The sequence below is a fragment of the Brienomyrus brachyistius genome, chromosome 4 (genome assembly GCF_023856365.1).
Source record: "Brienomyrus brachyistius isolate T26 chromosome 4, BBRACH_0.4, whole genome shotgun sequence".
Classification (NCBI taxonomy): Eukaryota; Metazoa; Chordata; class Actinopteri; order Osteoglossiformes; family Mormyridae; genus Brienomyrus; species Brienomyrus brachyistius.
In genome coordinates, this window is record NC_064536.1 from 8716470 (window position 1) to 8737833 (window position 21364).

Sequence of the window (21364 nt, forward strand, 5' to 3'; positions counted from 1 at the left end):
AGCTATAGGCGGTGGGCCGTCACATTATCAGTTCAGTTTCAGTTTGATTCAGTTACCCCAATTCACCATGACACCTGCTGCAGATCTTCGACTGCCTGCGTCTCAAGTTCTCGGAGATACCCCAACGTCTTACAAACCTGCTTCTGCCCCCTGACCCCATTGTCATAAACCACGTCATCAGGTAAGCAGGTCCTGCATGTGACTGAGGTACACAGCTGAATATGGCATGCAGAGCACACTTACCTGACTGGATTGTATGTCGGAGCAGACAATTCAACTTTTTCTGAAGTGAGCGATGATCATGTCCCAGTTGGCACTGCTGTAATGCTCTTCATTAGCATGGCCTAATTACCCAGCAATTTTAGGAAAAAAAGAAAAACTCTTAATTACTATTGTTTAATCATGGATTGAGGGGCAAATGCTTTATGTATTTAGCACTATGCAATTTGAAAGCAATGGAGTCTCCCCTGAGGAAGAGAGGCAGGAGCCTTTGTTCCAGAGAGTTTGGGTAACCTTGGTATAATAGACTTTTATGCATGAATGACATCATAGTCGGAATAAACCACACCAAGAGTCATTGCCTTTAAGGCTGGACATATATCGGTGTTGTAGTGTTATGTTAAGGTGGCACACAGAGTTCTTACCCTGTATCTGACAGTGCGGACCCCAATGACCAAAAGAAGACTGCCTGCTATGACATTGATGTTGAGGTGGAAGATCCCTTGAAGAGCCAGATGAGCAGTTTCCTGCTCTCTACGGCCAACCAGCAGGAGATTGCGTCCTTGGACAACAAGGTTATACAGATTTTTTCCTCCATGTCTTTAGAATGCGTCTGGTTTGTCCTTGACCTCAAACGGACCAGGGTAATGCATCAGTGAAGTCGGGCTGATCCAGCCTGCTTCGACTAGTCCATAAATGGCTTTGTTTAATGTATTGTGATCTTAATCTTGGTGATGTTTATAGACAGTTCAGTAGACATCTTAGAACATGATCTGCCTTGTCTGTTTACCTGGCTCTGTATTCCTCTTTGCCTAGATCCATGATACTATTGAATCCATAAACCAGCTGAAGATCCAGAGGGACTTCATGCTTAGCTTCTCTAAGGACCCAAGAAGTTATATTCAAGACTGGCTGAAATCCCAGAGCCGGGACTTGAAGGTGTGTTCAGTGTTTGACCATATGTGAACCACAGGGCCATAGTTTCCAACCAGATACTTTGTTGCTACGTTGGTTCTTCTGTACAGTGATTCAGGAATCATTGCAGATGTGCTGTCACATGTTCAGGACAGTTCTTTACTGGCTCTACTTATGATTGGCTGTAGGCAATGACTGACATAATGGGGAGCCCAGAGGAAGAGAGGAGAGCTGAATTCTACTACCAGCCCTGGTCACAAGAGGCCGTTAGCCGTTACTTCTACTGCAAGGTAAGAATCACACGGAACCTAATTATCAGTCAGTGAGATGAGATTAGCTGCCCAGTATGCAGTACAGTTGGTCATCAGGGTTCATCCTGAATGTTCAGTGTTCTCTCACTTCCCTCCACAGATCCAACAGCGAAGGCAGGAGCTGGAGCAGACCTTGGCTGGCCGCAACACCTAAACCTGTTACTCATGTCCCCGTCCCACACACTGTTTCCGCTAGACACCAGTGCAGCCTCCACCTCTGTTCATCTCATGGTCTCCATTTTCTTCCTTTGCCTTGACCCCTGCTAGGCACAATACAGCCGCACGTTTGGCCTGTTTTGGCCCTTTTTTTGTCCTAGATGAAGTCAGAAGATGACATAACCGTTGTTAGATATTCCTGCTGTTTTTCTTATACACCAGATCCCCACCACAGGCCAGCACCATCCTCTTCCTCCTTCTACACATCTAGCCAGCATTTTGTAACCTTTTTTACAATCTCTTGATGTCCGGCTAATGCACATCTGATGTCTTTTTTTTAATAACCACCAGCTGTCTCTACAGCCTGGACATAAACTCTCTCTGGATCTGATCCATTTGAGAGTGCTGAGATTCATGCACCCCCCCCCACCCCCCAATGAATGCTACGTGGTTCCTAGCTTGGATTGTGGAGGCGAGTGACTTTAGTGACCTCCAGCCAGAGGGCTGCCACCTTCTCAGTATTTTGCCACACTGTCAGTACTGAGCCAATCGAACCTGGACTCTCAATGCAATTATTGTTTTAGCCATCATCCAAAAATAAAACACCACTCACTGAACTGTATTTATTGACAATCTTGTAATAGCTATAGAAAGCTGGTGCTCAGTGGAGCCACCATGCTGTCTGTCCAGGGCTCAAATTCAGGATGATGAGAAGACCTCTTCCCCAGGAACAGCATTAAATATCGTATACAATCACATGCAGGATGTCAAGAAGGTTTTGTCGAGCTTTTTGCTAGCTGTATGTACTTCATTCATCACCTTCAGTGTTGACTGTGAGACTGTGAGCTCTTTTAAGAGTAGGTGCTTCTTCAGTGAAGAACTGCCATTTTATTGAAGAAAGTTTCCACACAACCGCCTGCAGACACACTCAGCTCCTTATGCAGCTTGCCTCCATTTCTTAGCAGATGAAACCCTGGAAATGGCTCACGACCCGGAAATGATCCTGTTTCAAGCTACGTTTTGCCAAAGACATTTCGGCAGCTCATCGATTTGGTTGCACCACGTGTTCATGATTGTTTGTTGATAGTTTGATTACATGTATGTTCATCAGGTTATTAGTCTGATTGAATTGTTAGATGCCCAGTCATTTGTCATTTTATGTTTTTTTGGTCATTCCTTTAGTGTGTCATTTATGTCTGGTAGGTCATTTGTTTAGTGTTTGTTTAGACATTTGTTTGGTGTCATTGTGTATTTGTATGGTAATTTATTTCATTACTGTCAGAGAAGATGACATCTAGGTACCCAAAGTAGATATGGACACTGTGTGTGTGACATTTATTTGTGTATTTATGTATTTCTAAACTATTTAACAGACTATTGTTGTTTATATCACCTGTTCTACAAAAGGATGAAAAAATGTTCAAAATGTTTTTTACCACTCAGTTGTCATATTGTTATTTTTTTTTATTACCGTCGCTAGTATGTTTATTACATATGAATGTATGACGTAATGTGTTATTCAAACACCTAGAAGGGTAGCAAATAATATGTTTTGCATATGAACCTGCGATTCTGTACTGAGTGGTCCATCCAGTCTGCTAATTGGTTGGATGAGTTGGTAATGCAAACTGCAACCTTTTTGTTTTACCCTACAAGTAGGGTTGAGAGCAAACACCAGCTAAATAAGACTCACCAGCGAATGTGGTCTAACCACAGATATTTGAAGTATTTCCATGGCTACTTTTGTGAAACAGGGAGTTGCTACATGTGTTTGCATGAGGTTCTGGTTCGGCACTAGACTTTGCAGTCCAAATATGTCATGATATTGATTGACTTTCTGCCAGCATTGCAGTTCAACATGCCATCTAAAGTTTATTCCCTCTGGTCCAAAATGTCTGGCAGATCCTTGGACAAATTAGGCTTTGTGTTGAGCATGGCTGTACTAGTATCAGTCAGAGAGAATACCAGACTGTAAAAATGCAGACCCAGCAAGAAAGATTGGAAAGTGCATCTGCAAGTTAGTGCTCCATTACCAGGGTCCTGCATTCAGCAATTTTTTAATATCATTGTTTTTTCCAGTGCTTTATAAACGTATAACCAATGGATCTCTCTGCAACCTTCTGTCGGATGAACGGACGGATGGATGGATGGGTTATAGATCTGAGTAAGGTGTGAAGTTGTTGGATGCCCAAAAAGGGTTTTTGTCAATCTGAATACAGATCTTCAAGTAGATGTTCCTCATGCACTGTAGCCAGTTCATCGCTTGTGATCCATCTTGAGATGGGGCACATCACTTTTGTAGACCTGTCTGATCCTGACTGTAACATTCAGCTATCCTTGTGCAGTCTGCGTGTGGTGTCACATGAATATTAAAACATTCCAGTTCATCTGTGTGGCTCTGAGCCTCACTCGCAGGGATGAACAGATTATCACAGTTTCATTCAAATTACTCAGGTTTGTTCCAAAAAGGAGAAAGTATGTAAATAGGATGAAGGAAAAAAAGAAGTTTCTCCCAGTGGCTTTTGGTGAGCTGCTGGAACTTAAGCCCATTTTACTTTAATTTAGTGAACTAATGGATGGTGCCTTCACTGTAGCCAGTGTGTGATCTGATGTTGCTGTCAATCATAACCTTGTAGAAATGTATTGTTTACATGTTGTATATTGGGGGGGGGGGGTTAGTCTTCAGAAATGGAAAAAAACACCACCTTTAATAATGTTTGTTTTTACAAGAATCTGTGCATGTTGCATGGATGCCATTTTATATTTTTAAAAGGGCAAGAACATTTGTAGCATGACTATGAGATGTGAAGATCAGCAAGCCTGACTAAGTCTGAGACACATGGCAGCTGTGGATTTCCAGCTTGGAATCCAGTTGTCTTTTTAAGGACCAGCAGACCTCTACACCTGGCTAAGAAGAACGTGTTCCTTCCCAGATGATGAAGCCTTTCATATCATCGGTGACTCAGTGACTCTTGCATGTTGAAGATGTCTGGAGGATCTTAACATCTCCTGAGACTAGACCATAGATTTAACTGTTCTGTATCAGGCTTACCACTCAAGGTTGATTATACCACTTGTGGTCTGAAGGCCAGGTAACTGTGTCCTACTGAAGCTTGAGTTGCACAGTACAGAAATGTACTTCTCTTCTTGCAGGTTTCTTGTAGTGTTCAGCTAAAAGCATGTATGATATTCATGTCTCCACAGCTTAGAAAGACACTGCGTCTGAAAGGTCTTCAGTAATAAAGCCGGGACATTTTGAGGCAGCTGTTTGCCAAAGGTAGCAGGTTCAAGCTCAATCAGAAATGTTACAGAAATGGTAGAAGCCAGCAAAACCAGCCATTTGGTTGCCTCACAGGCTAAACTAGCTTAGCTCCTTTAAGATAGAGCCTAACATACAACCAAAAAAAAAAAACACACTGGCCTTGTTTGTGACATGCTGACCTGATGTTTGCCTGATGTTGCCAATCCCCCGTGTCCACTGTGGTCCCTGTTTGAAGGACGCCCGAGAAATATGGTAACGATGAGACTCCCATGTGTTGTCACCAGCTGCATTAGGACATAGAGCACAAGTCCTTGAACTACATAAAATTCATTTGGCTTAACTAGGTCTAGCAGGTTTGTGCGGCCAACTGCAAATACACAGTGGGATACTTGTTTTTTTTTTTTGTGAGGAGTCATCCGTCACAATCCAGGGGACTTGGGGGAGTGTAACAAAATGGGGAGAGTATCCATCTGTATCCTGGACCCAGATGCCTGACCACCACTGCCCAAGAACCATTCGTCCTATTTGTGGCAAACTGGACATATGCAACGTTTCCTCCATGTTTGTGCTGTTGTTCTTGAGCCTGATGTTCCGTTCTGTGCTGTGAATTAAATCTCCTTTAAACAAATATGTGAAATGCGTAAACACACACACACACACATGGCCGGTTTCTTCCAGCAGAAGGGGTGTGTGAGGAGATCGGATTGAGGCCCCCTTGAGGGGTTTAAGTTCTAGGGACGCCACGGTGGCTGATGCTGGGACCTTACATCCTCCGCCAAGCTACTGTAGGTTTCATCCCACAGCCCACAGCCCAGGCACATGGGACAGGAGGAGCTGTGACTGAGCTGCCTTTGGAACTGGCGGCCTGCCCACCGTTTGCCCTGAGCTCAGCGAGAGAAGTTCTAACTCTGGGTCACAGTGACCCCGATCGGACAGGGAAGACGTACCAGGAGGACACTGCTCCTCTGTGCTTCCGTGGGTCTTTACTCTTCCATTTGAGATGCATCGACTATATAAACAAAAGACCCGAAATAAATTAGTAGCTATTCACATGCGCATGGACTTTCAGAAAATCATGGGAGACCTCGGCACAACACACACATCTGTCTTATACAGCAGTCGCGGTCACCCGTCTCCTGCAGGCAAATGTAGCTGCTGTCCACATGTCTGATCTACTGAAACTGGAAGAGAATGGCTTTGGGCCAGGTTCACGGATCAGAACCACAATGTACTGCATCATATCCTTGGGCTCAGAGATTCTTTTAAGTGTGAGGTGAGTAATGTATTTGAAATAAAGAAATGTATGTTTTTTTTAAAAGATGTACAATTCTGCTTTTTTTTGGGCTAAAGAATGTAAAATGTTTAAATGTAAGTAGGTACAGGGGGTCTCCTACAGGCCAAATTGATAGCCCTTTTAGATGAATTTCTGGTTCATTAAGGCACCTCCCCTGTGGTATTCCTGATAACCCTAAAATAATGTGTAAACACACAGAAAACAGGCTGGTCCTCTATATAGTCGAATACTAATAATGTGTAACTTGTGCCTTGTATGACCTCACTTCCATTACTGTAACAAAATAGCTCATCTCCATGTGTTATACATACATATATATACACATACATATATATACACACACACACACACACACACACACACATAGCAGGATGCATAAAATATGCAAAACATTTTGTGAAAATAAAAACATAAAACAAGTTATTGATGTGGTAATATTTCCTGAACTTGCTTTATAGATTCCTCAAAGATAGCCCAAGTCAGGTAACATTAATGACGGTAATGAGAATGAAAGCTTTGCTGTGTTTGGCACTTTTCATACATTGGCGGTCCATGAAATTTTTAACGTTTAACGCTGTGTGTGATAAGCTTCATGTTGCTCGGCTCTCTTCTCTACTTGGCAGAGTCTTTTCTAAGTGCTGTTTGCCTGTTCCTGTTCGAAGAGACTCATAGCCAGGTGGGATCGGGAAGCCAGCCCCTCCAGATTGCTGAGGACACAGCGGTGGTAGATGTCCTCACTGAGGCGTGGGTTACAGGCCCGCCTCACGTACTTCTGCACCAGCGCCGGCTCCACGGCCCGAAATACATGGAGTCCAGAGTAGCGTACAAAGACCTCGTAGACGTCCATGTTCTCCAGCAGTTCGTCATTATCCAAGATGTCTGCCGCCATCTTGGAGCGGGCGGCCATGTAGTCTGCGTTATAGAAGCAGGCTTCCTCGAAGACATGCCGGTCGAAGTGACCATCCCGAAGGCCCTCGGAGGCGAAGGACGAGGCAGCTGCCGATGGCTGCTGGTCGCGGTATATGATGGCTGGACTGTACTCCTGGAAGTGGATGGGGAAGAAGACCTGCCAGCTGCTGATGGCGTTCATGCGGCACCGGTTGAGGAAGTCACCGTTAACCTCCGTCCACACACTGGCGAGAAAGAAGAGAGTGTCCACTGGATGCTTCTTAGAGATGATGTCCATGAGCTTGACCTCCGAGGGTACCTCAGTCTTCACACTGATCCATGGGATCTTCACATCGCCGTAGCGCTTCTCTACCTCGCCAATCAAGGACTTGACCCCGGCAAATACGTCGGTTTGGCTAACTCGTTGGGCGTCAAAATGGTCGTAGACGAAGAGAAACGTGAGCAGCACGTTGTCATGGGTGTCCAGAGTGTTCATCGCATACATGTCCAAGAAGTTTCCAACGTGCTCCTGTACACGAGCCGTCACGGGCAGGATGACCTGCACGCGTGTGGCCTCGGTCACATAGGGCATGGGGATGATCTCGACAGCACTGAGGGGACGGAGGAGCCCCACACGCTTAGCAATGACCTGGCTGTGGCCCTTCTGGGTGAGCGCCTCCAGAGCCAGATCCAGGGTGTACTCCATGCCGCGTGTGGGGTCGAAGCGGCGGTAACCATTGAGGAGCCGGCGCTTGCGAAAGCGGAGCTGTGGTTGGTAGCGTTCATTCAGGTGCTCCACCGCCGTCTCGAGCACAGCAATCACGTCCGCCTTGTCCACCCCGCGTAGCTCGCATTTGGGAGCGCCGTCAAAACATGAGTAGATGTGTTCCTCGGTAAAGTATTCCCAGTTGATGACCTCAAAACGTGTCCTGGGCTTGAATGGGGGGTTGATACCAACAGGCCAGGTGGCTCCTGCCCTGCCCTCTGGGGTCAGCTCACTCAGATTGTTGATCTGAACCTACCCAGAAGGTGCAGAATCATGGTTACCAAAGCAACGTACTGACTTTCCACAGTGATCAAGCTCCAAGCAATGGATTGACTATGGATTACAATGTGGAGAACTTCTCAGCCACATCATAGAATCTTTCTTTAAATCGATAATGCATGGAGGTCCTGAGACCTGAGATCTGTTGAGTTATTGTCGCTGCTCTGGCGATACAAGCTGCATGGCCAAGAGACGATGCACTAACCTGCAACTGCTGGATCTGCAGGTAGGTCCGGTCCAGCTCTATCTGGCTGAAGCGTTTGTGTAGGCGATACATGAGGTCCGGTTCTGACACAGGGTGAACTGTGAAGGCGTTCTTGAAATGCGGGCTGTCCTCACGTTCTGGGTCTGCGTTCTTACCCAGCTCAAAATAGTGATACTTCATTTCCTGTGATAACAATATGAGGGAACTTAACACTTGTAATATTACATTTATGTGCAGACACTTTAGAGGTCACACATTAGGGACAACAAAATGTATCAGGACTAAAGTTCCCAGGTCTGCTTCTGATATTCATTTTATTCTAAGGAAACTTTCTACTAGGACACAGTGTTATTAAAAATCACATCCACTAAACAACAGCAGGGACATGATGGTGCGATATGCATGTGGAATTGTTCACAAGTACGCCAGTCATAGGATTTAAAAGCTGGAGCTCACAGCATTTGGCCAGACATCTGGAACGCATAAAATGATTGAACCACAGCCAATGGCAAGTGTGTTTACCACACGTACGTGACCTGAACTAACTTCACACAGTTTGGATGTGCAGTCATCGCATTCCTTCTCAGCCTGTAGCTATCAAAACATTCCAGGGGGAAAAAACTCTCACCCAAATATAACCCAAAATTATACAATACAAATTATGCAATACAGATTTTACAAATATCCAGTAGTAAGTTATATACAGTAAGCATAGTATAGCATAGCACAAACATAGCATAATATATAATATATACTATACAGTATATAGCATGGTATGGTATAATATTTAGCAGGGATGGGGAAGCTGTTCCATGGAGAGCCAGGTTTTTGGGATGGCTTCTCAATCAGCCAATACAGTGGGTCCACAGGACTGGAGGTGAGAACTATTGTTTTATTATTGGCCAATTGAGAGGTTATCCCACAAACCTGCACCCATAAAGGCCATCTATGGAACAGGTCCCCCAGTCCTGATATTTAGTATAGTATAGTATAGTATAGTATAGTATAGAGGTCTGTTTAACTGCTGTAAAGATGCGTCTTTACACTTCTGAGGTCCTCACAACTCAAAAAACACACTGATACATTGTTATCCTTCTAATCCATAGATTGACCCAAACTGTCCAAAGAGTGAGATCATAATTAACAATGGGCTGGTTTTATTCCTCTACTTATTTAAAAAGTACAAATGTAAGACAATGAATAAGTAGGGGCTAGTAGACAGAAAAAAAAGCACAGAAATGTCCAAGAACTCAAAACCCTCCTGAGATATTCTCATGGCATAACCAATAAAACAGATGGTGGTTGTAAGGTCAGGAGAGGATCAGAACGATTCAAAAACATTTTAAGAGCAGGCCGTGAATCTGATCTTAACCTTCAAAAGTAACATTGGTTACCTGGTGGGTCTCTTTGCAGCTCAGACCCAGGTAGTCGATGATGCAGCGGCCGAGCCACTCGTCGGGCCTGACGCTCAGGATGTCATTGCGGCAGGTGTCCAGGTGGGGCTGCAGGCGTGCCAACAGGCTGCGGGACAGCAGGTAGCCGTATCCACCGTGGCAGTAACGGGCACGCTCCTCGCCGCCGATAAACTCCTCGGGCCGGCCCATGTAGAGGTCCTGCCCGGCACTCAGGTGGCCCGCCAGTTCCGCCAGCCGCTCAGCGTGCGTGTACGTGTCATCCTGCGCCAGGTAAAACCAGTCGTAGTCGGCGCCATAGTGCTGGTGCAGGTGTTGTACCGTCTCATACATGAGCCAGACAGGCCGGTCGTCGCCGTGGGCGACCACTGCCATGCCGTGCGGCAGTTTGGCGCTGCGCAAGCCGGTGAAGAAGAAGATGCGACGGAAGTGATGCGCCACGGTGCGGTTCACGGCCACCGCCAGCGTGTTGAGGGTGGAACGGGAGGTCAAAACGCCCACAAGGAGGCGCTCTCGGATACCCAGCTCCGTATGGATGTACCGTGTCCTGCAAAGAAGACGCTGCTATTACGACTGGAGAAACGAATCCACTGTAAAGAACGATGGGAAAATAATGGTAACCTCTACGGAAGTGACCTGGAACCAAATAGTGCACGTGAGGCATGTGTGAGTGAACTGGTGCATAAATCACCATCAGCAACCCTAAAGTGCCATTCAACAACATGCTGGTCACCATGCGAATTGCCTGATATAAATCTCCAGTGAAAGATGTTGATGGTTCGCTTGCATGGTGAATGGAGCTGTTTTCGCTGATTGTTAGATGATTTCTGTGCCGCCCCCAAATGCCTTATTGTTCATGAGCGAAGCTGTGTTCTGATATACTGTGGTTTTTAAGATCATAGAGTTATCCTCGCAGTGGTCCACGTATTTCCATCAGGGCCTCTCTGATAGACAAGGGGCTGGAGATGAACCCTCGGACAGTTTACGTGGCATGTAGCATGAAAAACCCAGTGATAAATGGTTCTATAAATAGGCTCAGTTACATCACACAGTGCCGAAAGCCCAGAACTTTCCAGGGTCCCTTACGTAAGGCAAGGGGTAAATAAAAGAAGTCGCAGTAGGCCGTAAACAGTTTCCAGTGTTTATTAAAAGTAAGCAGAGCAGTCACTGCAACTGCCCCTGAAAGTCACAGAGTGCAGAAAGCTGCAGGCTACCCTTGGCCCGAAAGGATAGAGGGGCGTGGATTTCTGCGAGCTCAACGTCATTTAGCAGGATGCAAGACACGGATACCTTCAAGCCAAACGAAATTAAGAGAGCGATGATTCAGTGTGGCCAAGCAGACAAGTGAAGCCCAAAGCACAGAAGATGAGAGAAGGAGGATCGCAAAAACATGTGAAGGTCAGAGACAGAGAGCGCAGGGGAAACTGGAAACTTCAAAGATCGAAAATCCTCATCTCCTATTCAAGGGTTTATTTGATTGTACAGTCCTGTGTTCTGTACTGTGGAACAATCAGTACTCATGGTCTCCGAGGAGACGCGGTGCAGTATGTGCATCAAACTGTAACGTAAAGCACCGCTTGATCGAACCTCAGAGAATTCCTGAACCACAGAGCCCTAATATATTGTGCTGCAAATGACAGGGCAATGTCGCATTACTGTACATGATTACAGTAGGACACCACAAGTCCCAGCACATTACATTATTAGCAGTACGCTATCCACAGATGGACAAGAAGGCCTTTTAGCGAAGGGGCGTATTATTTTCTCTCTGATATCCGCAACAACCCAATAAAAGCACTTAAAAAAATAAAGAAATAAAAATAAACCACCACAACACACTGGCTCCCATGAACTTGCCTGAGGACTTTCTTGTGTGGCTTGTTTGGGTCCTTGTGATAGGGCACAATCCGCGGTTGGAAATCTTCGTTTGCGGCATCCCCATCCAGACCCCCCTCGGTGTCTCTCCTGTGGTCTCCTGGGAACAGCACACGGTTCCCCAGCTCATCCCCGCATGAATCGCCCGCATCCCCCTGGGTCCAGGAAACCATGAGCAGGCTGAGGCTGCAGCCGAGGGAAAGCCCCAGGATGAGGGGCAGCGCCGGTCGGAAGGCTGCGAGGAAGGAGGACACCCGCATGGCGCAAACCCTATCCACGTACAGGAAACGGTTTCGGGTCCTTTCACGGCGGACGGCTGACCGCGCAATCGAAAGCAATTCACCCACAACAATGCGGGGCAAAATGCGTCGTTTTAATAGCTTCCAAATCTCTGTCCATTGTATAAACAGGGACATGGATACCTGGCGTCTATCGGTGCAGTGCCTCCTGTGCAGGTATCGGATATGAAACGCCGCAAAGAATTCTCAGCTGACATCGTGCGCTGGGAATCACTCAAGTCTCGTTCTTTACCAGTTTAAAATGTGCATACGTCTCATGCATACAGATGTTTTACGGGTGTGACAGCCTGCAGAAAACCGACGCTTCTTACAGCATATCGTGATCTACACGTTATGTTTACACACACATATGTGTCATCTACAGCAAAAAGTTCATGGGACAGTCAGACTGATCTGGTGTCCAAAAGGGATTTAATATTACCCAGAACCGGTCACACATTTCTTAAATATTGCGCTCGTGGAAATGTTCCGACACAAACAGCTATGTTAATTTATTCTAACAGCGGATATTGTAAACTGCATTTTATTTATTTTTTTACTTTGTCTAACAGCAATACGAAAAGCGGGTAGAAAACAATTAAGCCCACGTATATTTAAGACAAATTGCCAGTTTATGTAAAACAGACTCTCTTCATTTTAAACGATTTTAGGTTAAATCGCATAGACGGCGATCATCTGGGGTTTGTTCCTCGCCAGCAAGCAGACGTATCACTTTTAGCGATCACGAATAAATTCATTAGCAGCAATCTGTAAACAATCCCTTATCGTAATTTTATCTGGAACTGAATCCTTCTCATACACACACAGCTACAGCATTTAAAAATAAAAACGTACTTTGCTACAATTTATGTTGTCATTTTTATCGCCTGCGACGTCTGACCATTTTCAAGACATCAAAAAGACCACCTATTTGACGCTGCCCGGAAAACCATGGCCTCCCGTCCAGACCGCTTTCTGGCGATCCGAAGTCAAGCCCGGAGTCTCGACGCGATACGAGACGAGCTGAGCGGTCGCACTGTATCCGGACTACAGCTCTTGTGGACTAGCAGGGAGCTGCGCAATTTACGGGAAGAGAAGGCGGGCCAATCGAGACAAGCGCCATTGTATCCGGACTGTACCGCTTCGGAAAAAAAGCGGGCGCTACGCAATTTACGCAAAGCCTGTCCTGCGGAGTGAAGTCAGGTCAAGCAAGCCCGCTTTTCATTGGCTCGACATCCGCCTTGTATTTCTGTGCTTTTTCTTTGGTGCGATGCTGCGTGCTTTTCCTATGAAAGCTCTGGTTTCATTTGCTCTTTTTCATTTACTCTGGCCCGTCCTACGTTTTTCTTTTTTCTAATACAGTACGGTCATCCTTCTGTTTTCTGTTCAGAGGAAGGCAATACATATCGGGCGGAGGAGAGGTTTCGCGGGGGTGTTGGGCGACAAGGGGAGGGGTTGCTCGGAAAGAGTTCCCGTCGGCGGAGGCGAATTTTGCATGATGACCTGATATCAAGCGGGGGATAGGGTAAAGTTTGCAGACCAGGAGTCCCTCTGCCCAGCTGAATTTTGCATTGGGCCTGTATAATAATGCTGTGAGCTAATATACTGTAATATAGACTCCAGCAGGGTTGGACTGGGCTTAAAAACGGCACCGGACTTTGGGGTCCTCCATGGCCCCACAGTAAATTATCATTGGTCTCCCATGTTATTTTTTTGAGTTATACATTTTGCTAAAATAAACTTTGTTGGCCGCGCACCACCTACTCATCAGACTGGGAAAATACCCGATATGCCAGATGCCCACTCCAGCTCCCTGGACATTCCAGACACATGAATATTTTACGTGTATATTAGCATTTATTTTTAACAGATACTTTCATTCAAAGTGACATGTAGTTTAGAAAGCTAGGTCAACCAGTCCCAATTGTCAAATGGGGTTAAGGGCGTTGCTCAAGGGCTGAACAGTAAAATCACTTTGCAGGTATTTGAACTAGAGATCTTCCGATCACAGGCACAGTACCCACCTTGCATGGTTCCATGACTTTCCACGAAAAATGATGGTGGCATCGGGCTTGGTATATAATAGCAATTTTGTGTGTAAACCATGTGTTGAGTACACTTTAGGTATAAATATAACGCATAGATAAATAAAAAGTTCTTAAGTGTATTGATTCTTTATGCGATTTCATAAAAAAATGTATGAAGTGATCTTAATACCGAAGCAAAGACATAAGTCAGGGAACAGCGTGCTTAAGGCATTTAAAGCTTTTGCCAGCAGTATTTGATATGCCGCACTGTTTTCGTTGAGCGGATTTTGCCGCATCGAAATCACGAAAGACTACCTATCCCAGAATGCCGAGCAGTCGCATGATGTCAGCCTCGCGCTGCACGCAAACCAATCAGATTGTCCTCTCCGGCGTTAGAGACACGCGCGGCCGTACGGGTTTTTCCTCCTCAGAATCGCCGGCAGTCGAGAGCGAAGGTATGGTGTTGGGCTGCGGAAATGTGTGACTGGCTTTACGATCCCGTTACCGAACGTTCCTTATTCTGTCTAAATGTACGGTCTTGAAGAGGTACTGTCAGCGCCCGTGTACACGTAAGGCGGTGCCGGTTAACCGCGCAGCTCTCTGACTGTCTGTCACGTTGCGGTGCGGGTGGCGTGGATGCGGGCCGGCCCGATGCCGCTTCAGGTGCCGCTTTGCCCTCCCAGATCCTCCGGGTCGCCCTTGTTTGGTGGAGTGCGCGGTCGCTGTGGTGAGCCTCAGGTGGAGCTGAATGGAGCTCATTGTAAAAGCGAAATGGATGCCGGGCCTAGTGCTCCTGTCGGCCGTACGCCTCGCGGGGCCCCAGGGCCCGCACAGCGTCTTTAAGCCGCCCGCCCACGGTAGGGGGGGGGTCTGTCCGGAAGAAGGTGCCGCGTCCGGGAACTGAAAGAGGAGGGGACGATGTTCTCTCCTGAAATGGCTATAGCGACATGGGTGGGGGAGGGGATCTGTCCGGAAAAGGGTACGGCGCCGGGGGGATCGCTCCCAGAATGGGGGGGGGGGTGTTCTTCTATGGAGTCACCACGTGTAGTATCTCCTTTGTTGGTGCCGGTTTGTAACCTGTTTACTTGTGCAAGAGAGGTTTTTGCTCAATTAGTATTTAAAAACGGACGATTTGTGTATTTAAATTTGTTGAATTTTAATCTTAACACTGCAGCTTTAGTGTATGTAAACCCTTTAAAGTGTTATACTCACAAAGCCTCTGGGTGTCATATTAGTATTTTAACTGGGGTGATTTTTACTGTTCATGATGATCACTCGCGTGTCCATGCTCGGAACTTTAAGCCATATGCTTCGTAGGTTGCTGTCTTGTCGGATACTCCTGGGGGTCTGCAGCCATGCCGTCTGATCTGGCTAAGAAGAAGGCCGCCAAGAAGAAGGAGGCCGCCAAGGCTCGCCAGCGCACCAAGAAGCCGGATGAGGTGAACGGGGATCCCGAGTGCCAGGAGAACGAAGCAGTGGACAGTGGTAAGAGAGACTCGCCACTGGGGTACATTAAGATGCTGTCTGACTCCAGCCTTTGACTAGAACAGGCAGGTTGGCATTCAGCAGATGAAGGGTTTGTGTACTCAGTTGGCATTAAAGCACCAGAACTCCTTGTCCCGGCAGGAGTGGTTGAACGCCCAAGTGATCTGATCTTCCTCTCAGGCTTTTGCTTTCTCTGTAGCCGAGGTAGCCAGCCTGACGAAGGAGATGGATGAGTTTGAGCTGAAGAAGACCGAGGCGAGGGCAGTGACCGGCGTACTGGCGTCCCACCCCAACAGCACGGACGTGCACATCAGCAGTCTGTCGCTCACCTTCCACGGCCAGGAGCTGCTCAGTGACACCAGCCTGGAGCTCAACTCGGGCCGTCGTTATGGGCTGATCGGCCTCAACGGCACCGGTACGACCCGCCCGACGCCGGCGCTCTTCAGTGGCCGCTGCTTGGATATGCCACCCTATGAACGATTCCTTTCCTACGTCAGGAAAGTCCATGTTGCTGTCGGCGATCGGCCTCCGAGAAGTCCCCATCCCAGAGCACATCGACATCTACCACCTGACGCGAGAGATGGCCCCCAGTGAGAAGACGGCGCTGCAGTGCGTGATGGAGGTGGACGAGGAGAGGATCCAGTTGGAGAAGGAGGCTGAGCGCCTGGCCCACGAGGACTGTGAGTTTGCACTGGGCGCAGCCTGCATTTTCACTTAAACACATTGTCCCTTTTACTGCCTTCAGATTTAATAACATACTAGATTTATCGCTTTCAGGAACCTTTAATATTTCAGAAGTGTCCCTTTTCAAAACTAGAATATACGTTTGCTGTGCAGTGGTGACCTAATGATTAGAGAAGCAAGCTTGGGATTGAGAGGTTGCTGGTTTGAATCCTTGACCAGCAAGGTACCGCTCCCATACACTGCTACTTAATAATAGTTGTCCACTACTATGTCACAAAATCATATAAATGCAGAGGTAAAATGCAAAGAGCACATTTTTAGTGCACTGTGTGTTGTGGTGTGTCTACAGTGACAACAATTTTGACATTTCTACCCTCCATCAAAAAAGTTGTCAGCATTTATAGTTACTGCTGACTTTTTCAATTAACCTGTAATTGCTGGTCATAATCCATTCTCACCTCCAGTGCTGACTCATTTTTTTTTTTTTGTCAATCTTTTTAAATGAATGCAGTTTGTCTTAACAGCTGGTAACATCTTGGACTTTTAGGGTACAGTTTGGGTTTTGCCAAACCATACTGATGTAATGTGCCGGTGTCCCTTCAGCCGAGTGCGAGAAACTGATGGAGCTCTACGAGCGTCTGGAGGAGCTGGACGCCGACAAGGCCGAGGTGCGCGCCTCCCGCATCCTGCACGGCCTGGGCTTCACCACTGCCATGCAGCGCAAGAAGCTCAAGGACTTCAGTGGCGGCTGGCGCATGCGTGTGGCCCTAGCCAGGTGAGGACTCCGCCCCTTCCGCCGTGGGGCCACAGAGTCGCGCGCGGATATGATGTAATAAAAGGCCGGATGAGCGCCGCCGCCCAGCAGTATGTTCTCAGTGCAGTGGGGCGATGAGAATTCTGGAGAAAGCGTAGACTGACCCGCGCCACCCTGGCTGTGGAATTCTCCTTCCCAAAATTGCCACCTCTCACCCACGTGCCTCCTGTGACAGAGCCCTGTTCATCAAGCCGTTCATGTTGCTGCTGGATGAACCCACCAACCACCTGGACCTAGACGCCTGTGTGTGGTTGGAGGAGGAGCTCAAACAGTAAGTCCGCCTTGGCTGCCGCTGCCATCCATTTCTGCTGCCATTTTCTGTCAGTCTTCATACCGCCTCTGTCCTCTGCGCAGGTTTAAGCGTATCCTCGTCCTGATCTCTCACTCTCAAGACTTCCTGAACGGCGTGTGCACCAACATCACCCATCTCCACCAGCGAAAGCTCAAGTATTACACGGTAGGAGACTGGGCTCTCCTGTGTGTGGCTGGGTGAGGCTCGGTAGACCCGAGGCCTGTATCGCAAAGCTGGATTTCTCGGTTTGCAAGAGAACTTGTCGGATTTAAGGTAGTCTGGGTTAAATGTAAGTGAACGAAGAAGTCTGTTTAAACTGGCACACTGTAAATCTGGTGTTTATCTAGCTAACCAATCTCAGTTTGTGATTCACGTTCTCTGTCAGTGTGCTCAGAGGCGCCCTCTACAGGCTTGAGTTGCTGCACTGATGTGATGTAAACAAAAGGCCGAATTATAGTACCGTCGCCAAGCAGTATGTTCTCAGTGCGACGGTGCGTTGATAAAAATGGACCGAAGCGTTTATCTGATCAGCTGCGCAACAGCACCACAAGTCTCTGATATCGGGGTGTCATGGCCTTCTGGGGTGGGGGATGAGGGGTCGTGAGCATGTGCAGCTCAATCTGAAATGACTGCCAATTGGTCACATCCTTTGAGCACCTTTGCTGAGTGTTTAGATTCACGCAGCGTTAATGCCTGTGTTTGTATTAAAGGGTAACTATGACCAGTATGTGAAGACCAGGGAGGAGCTGGAGGAGAACCAAATGAAAAGGTACAACTGGGAGCAGGACCAGATCGCACACATGAAGGTGAGCACTGCCCCCCTGTGGTCATGTGGTATTAACTGCAGCCTGTGAAGTTCCAAGTTCCATATGGTATGTTGCATATACCTTCTGATCTGCCGTGTCAGATTGGTACCTCCACGGCATGCAGATCACATGTGATTTACACTTTTTGTTTTTGGCCTAGAACTATATCGCACGGTTCGGTCACGGCTCTGCCAAGCTGGCCCGGCAGGCGCAGAGCAAAGAGAAGACCCTTCAGAAGATGGTGGCGTCGGGCTTGACGGAGCGCGTCGTGAATGACAAGGTGTGTCTGGGGTCGGTGCCCATTTACGGCAGTTGAGCGCGATGAACCCTGAAGCTGCTTGGGGATCCTGGCTTGTTGGTGAAAGAATGATCCCCAGTAATTCTTTAAGAGTGATGGTCGCCTTTGATATTCAGTGCATTGAATAGGCTTTAGGCTTTCTGGCCGGCCTGCGGATCTGTCCGGACCTCAGGGCTCAGCTCCACGGGCTGATCTGTTGGCTTTCCGTTTGCTGTCTCTGCAGACCCTGTCATTTTATTTTCCTCCCTGTGGGAAGATACCTCCTCCAGTTATCATGGTTCAGAACGTGAGCTTTAGATACTCGGATGACTCGGTGAGTTTCCCGTGTTTCTCTGGACGTGACGCTGGTGCTGCGGTTGGTGCCGTGGGCCTGACATCGCTCCCGGCTCTGTGTTCCAGCCTTGCATATACAAGAACCTGGAGTTCGGCATAGACTTGGACACGCGGGTGGCCCTGGTGGGCCCGAACGGGGCTGGGAAGTCCACGCTGCTGAAGCTCCTTGCAGGCGAGGTGTGGAGCTCATTCGTTGTCAGGTCCTCAATCTGCTGTGAATATTCACCTGCTGTGTAGTGACCAGTGGTCTAACACGTCCTCTCTATTTCAGCTTCTCCCCACCGATGGTATGATTAGGAAACACTCTCATGTTAAGATCGGCAGATACCACCAGGTAATGTACGACTGCTCTTGCCTTCCGTTTAATTCAGATGAAACACAAACAGCTCTGGGAAGAAATTGAGACCGCAGTAGAATTTTCAGTTTCACTTATTTCTCAGTTTATGGTTATGCACCTGCGTATAAAATTTTTGCGACTCCAGTTTGGCTCTTCCCTGCTTCTCATTAATAAAGGGCTTCTTCCTTGCTTTATGGATCTTTGGTCCTGCATCTAGAAGCCTGTTATGAACTGTCCTAAAAGTGCACTTCACATCACATCAATCTTTTTCCCAATTTTTTTTGAAGGTCCAATTTATGAGAAACTGCTGGATAAGTTGACAGTCTACCTAGGTGGTTATTGGTTACTTCCACTGTCTCCTGCTTCACCTTCTTGTGTACTGCTGTCTTTGAGCCTGGAAGCAGCCTGCCTCGCAGTGCAGCCTTCTGCCAGCAGAACCAGGATTAAACCCAGATTTATAAATGCAGACTTTTTTTAAGTAGTGATCTCAATTTCTTCCTGAGTTGTATATGCTTGATTCGAGGCTGTAACTACAGGAAACTGTGCAGCCTTGATCCCAGCTGGCTCCAAGCTGAGAGTGTTGTACTGTCGGTACTCATGCTCAGCCATAGTGCTGAAGTTTCTGTCTCTATGATAGTGACCTGCTTTTCAGGCTGACAAACTGGGTGGATGAGGTTTGAGAGCCCTGGTTGTCAGTGTGCTCTGAGGCGCCCTCTACAGGCTCAGGTTGCTGCACTGATGTGATGTAAACAAAAGGCCGAATTATAGTGCCGTCGCCAAGCAGTATGTTCTCAGTGCGACGGCGCGTTGATAAAAAATGGACCGAAGCGTTTATCTGATCAGCTGCGCAACACTAAAACAAGCCTCTGCTTTAGGGTATCAGGGCATTCTGGGGTGGGGGGTTGTGACCATGTGCAGCTCTCAGTCTGAAATTACTTGCTAAGAGGTCATGTCCTTTTGAGCTTTCTGTGAGCAGGATGGTAAGGTACCTCTGTCGAAATGTACGGTCAGATGTACGATTGCTTCTGGGCTGAAACATTGACTGTTTAAGGTGGTCCTTCACAGCATCTGACTGAGCAGTTGGAGTTGGACCTGTCCCCACTGGACTACATGATGAAGTGCTACCCTGAGATCAAAGAGAAAGAGGAGATGAGGAAGATCATCGGTCGCTATGGACTGACTGGAAAGCAGCAGGTGAGCCCTCGGTCGAAAGCGGGTCCCCCTTGAAGCTCTTCTTCGCGGTTGCCTGTAAGCCCATGCCGCTCCTATTCCTCCTCCAGGTGAGCCCCATCAGGAACCTGTCAGATGGGCAGAAGTGCCGGGTCTGCTTTGCCTGGCTGGCCTGGCAGAACCCTCACATGCTCTTCCTGGATGAGCCCACCAACCACTTGGATATTGAGACCATCGACGCCCTGGCAGAAGCCATCAATGACTTTGAGGGCGGCATGATGCTGGTCAGCCATGACTTCAGGCTGATCCAACAGGTACGTTTCCACAGCCATCTCTGTAATCTCCACGTGCAATTCACTTGGAATTAGTCGTGTATGTTCTAGAACCTCTTGACCTACTGTAAGCCGCTGGTCACCATTTCTCCATAGTGTTGGATTGGATGCCCACCTCCTGCATCTGTCTTTGTGTTCCCACACAGGTGGCTCAGGAAATCTGGGTTTGTGAGAAGCAGACCATCACTAAATGGAACAGGGACATCTTGGCATACAAGGAGCACTTGAAATCCAAAATCGACAAACAGATGCATGACATCTGAACATTGTCCAGGTGGCACCATCAGAAACCTCATGAAGCTTCCTCCCCTCCTCCCCTCAGTCATGGCTGTTTGGAAGCATGCTGAACTGGCAGTACACCCCCCCCCCCCCATCTCTTTGCAAAATTCCAGGTCTCCCTCATGAACCATCTTCAGTGAGGATGTCAGTCTCGTCACAGTAGGCTTGCCCTAGTCTCTCCGAATAAAGCTGTTTCAGTGACGTTTGCACTTAATCTTCCTTTAAATGTATCTGCAGCCACACAAATGGGACTGAATCACTTTTAGATTTCCTTCCCACTCAAGAGCTTTTATTTTGTCATTTATTTAACATTGTATTTACAATAATGGGTTTGTCTGAATAAATAAGTAAACTTCCATTGTGATAGTTTTACTTCCCATCCCTGTTTGATGCCGACTGCAGTAGGACCACTAATGTTGGTGTTTTTGAGGGTGGAGGCTGTTCAGATGGATTACTGGCATAAAGACAGATTGTTTTGGGCCCTATAAGCTGGTTTCGGTGTCATTTACTCTCACTTTATCACACGTTCTTTAGAGGAGCATCTTTTACCTGTATTTAGGTAAACTATTTCCCTGGAAGTTATGAAGAATGTTTGTGTTGAACAGTTTTTCTGAGACCTGGATGTTGTGTGTCTCTAGTCTGCTACT

At 47.3% G+C, this 21364-nt stretch overlaps 3 protein-coding genes across 6 annotated transcripts in view; 2 read left to right on the top strand and 1 right to left on the bottom strand.

Moving 5' to 3' along the window:
- Positions 1 to 3988, top strand: part of LOC125740141 (SWI/SNF-related matrix-associated actin-dependent regulator of chromatin subfamily D member 3-like) — a 30021-nt gene extending 26033 nt beyond the window's left edge. For all 3 annotated transcript variants that reach the window (XM_049010976.1, XM_049010977.1, XM_049010975.1), the window contains 5 exons: positions 84 to 181; positions 659 to 794; positions 1036 to 1158; positions 1323 to 1424; positions 1546 to 3988. In XM_049010976.1, the coding sequence (XP_048866933.1) occupies positions 84 to 181; positions 659 to 794; positions 1036 to 1158; positions 1323 to 1424; positions 1546 to 1599 (513 nt within the window). In that variant the 3' untranslated portion in view covers positions 1600 to 3988. The remainder of the gene's footprint in view (positions 1 to 83; positions 182 to 658; positions 795 to 1035; positions 1159 to 1322; positions 1425 to 1545) is intronic.
- Positions 3989 to 6577: 2589 nt separating this feature from the next.
- On the bottom strand, positions 6578 to 12928 carry LOC125740135 (chondroitin sulfate glucuronyltransferase-like). Its single transcript, XM_049010961.1, has 4 exons — positions 11565 to 12928; positions 9690 to 10254; positions 8296 to 8478; positions 6578 to 8063 (listed from the first exon to the last, which is right to left on the bottom strand). Exons 1-4 carry the CDS (start codon positions 11996 to 11998, stop codon positions 6789 to 6791), a joined length of 2457 nt encoding a protein of 818 aa, XP_048866918.1. The 5' UTR covers positions 11999 to 12928; the 3' UTR covers positions 6578 to 6788.
- Positions 12929 to 14248: 1320 nt separating this feature from the next.
- On the top strand, positions 14249 to 21073 carry abcf2a (ATP-binding cassette, sub-family F (GCN20), member 2a). 2 transcript variants are annotated; one of them, XM_049010964.1, is made up of 15 exons: positions 14249 to 14342; positions 15205 to 15372; positions 15572 to 15787; positions 15870 to 16052; positions 16660 to 16831; positions 17046 to 17141; positions 17225 to 17327; positions 17873 to 17968; positions 18129 to 18248; positions 18490 to 18579; positions 18666 to 18776; positions 18871 to 18933; positions 20002 to 20130; positions 20217 to 20420; positions 20585 to 21073. In XM_049010964.1, exons 2-15 carry the CDS (start codon positions 15243 to 15245, stop codon positions 20699 to 20701), a joined length of 1830 nt encoding a protein of 609 aa, XP_048866921.1. In that variant the 5' UTR covers positions 14249 to 14342; positions 15205 to 15242; the 3' UTR covers positions 20702 to 21073. The 2 variants fall into 2 exon arrangements, with proteins under 2 accessions (XP_048866921.1, XP_048866922.1); XM_049010965.1 differs by lacking the exon at positions 14249 to 14342 and adding an exon at positions 14410 to 14433.
- Positions 21074 to 21364: the final 291 nt, after the last annotated feature.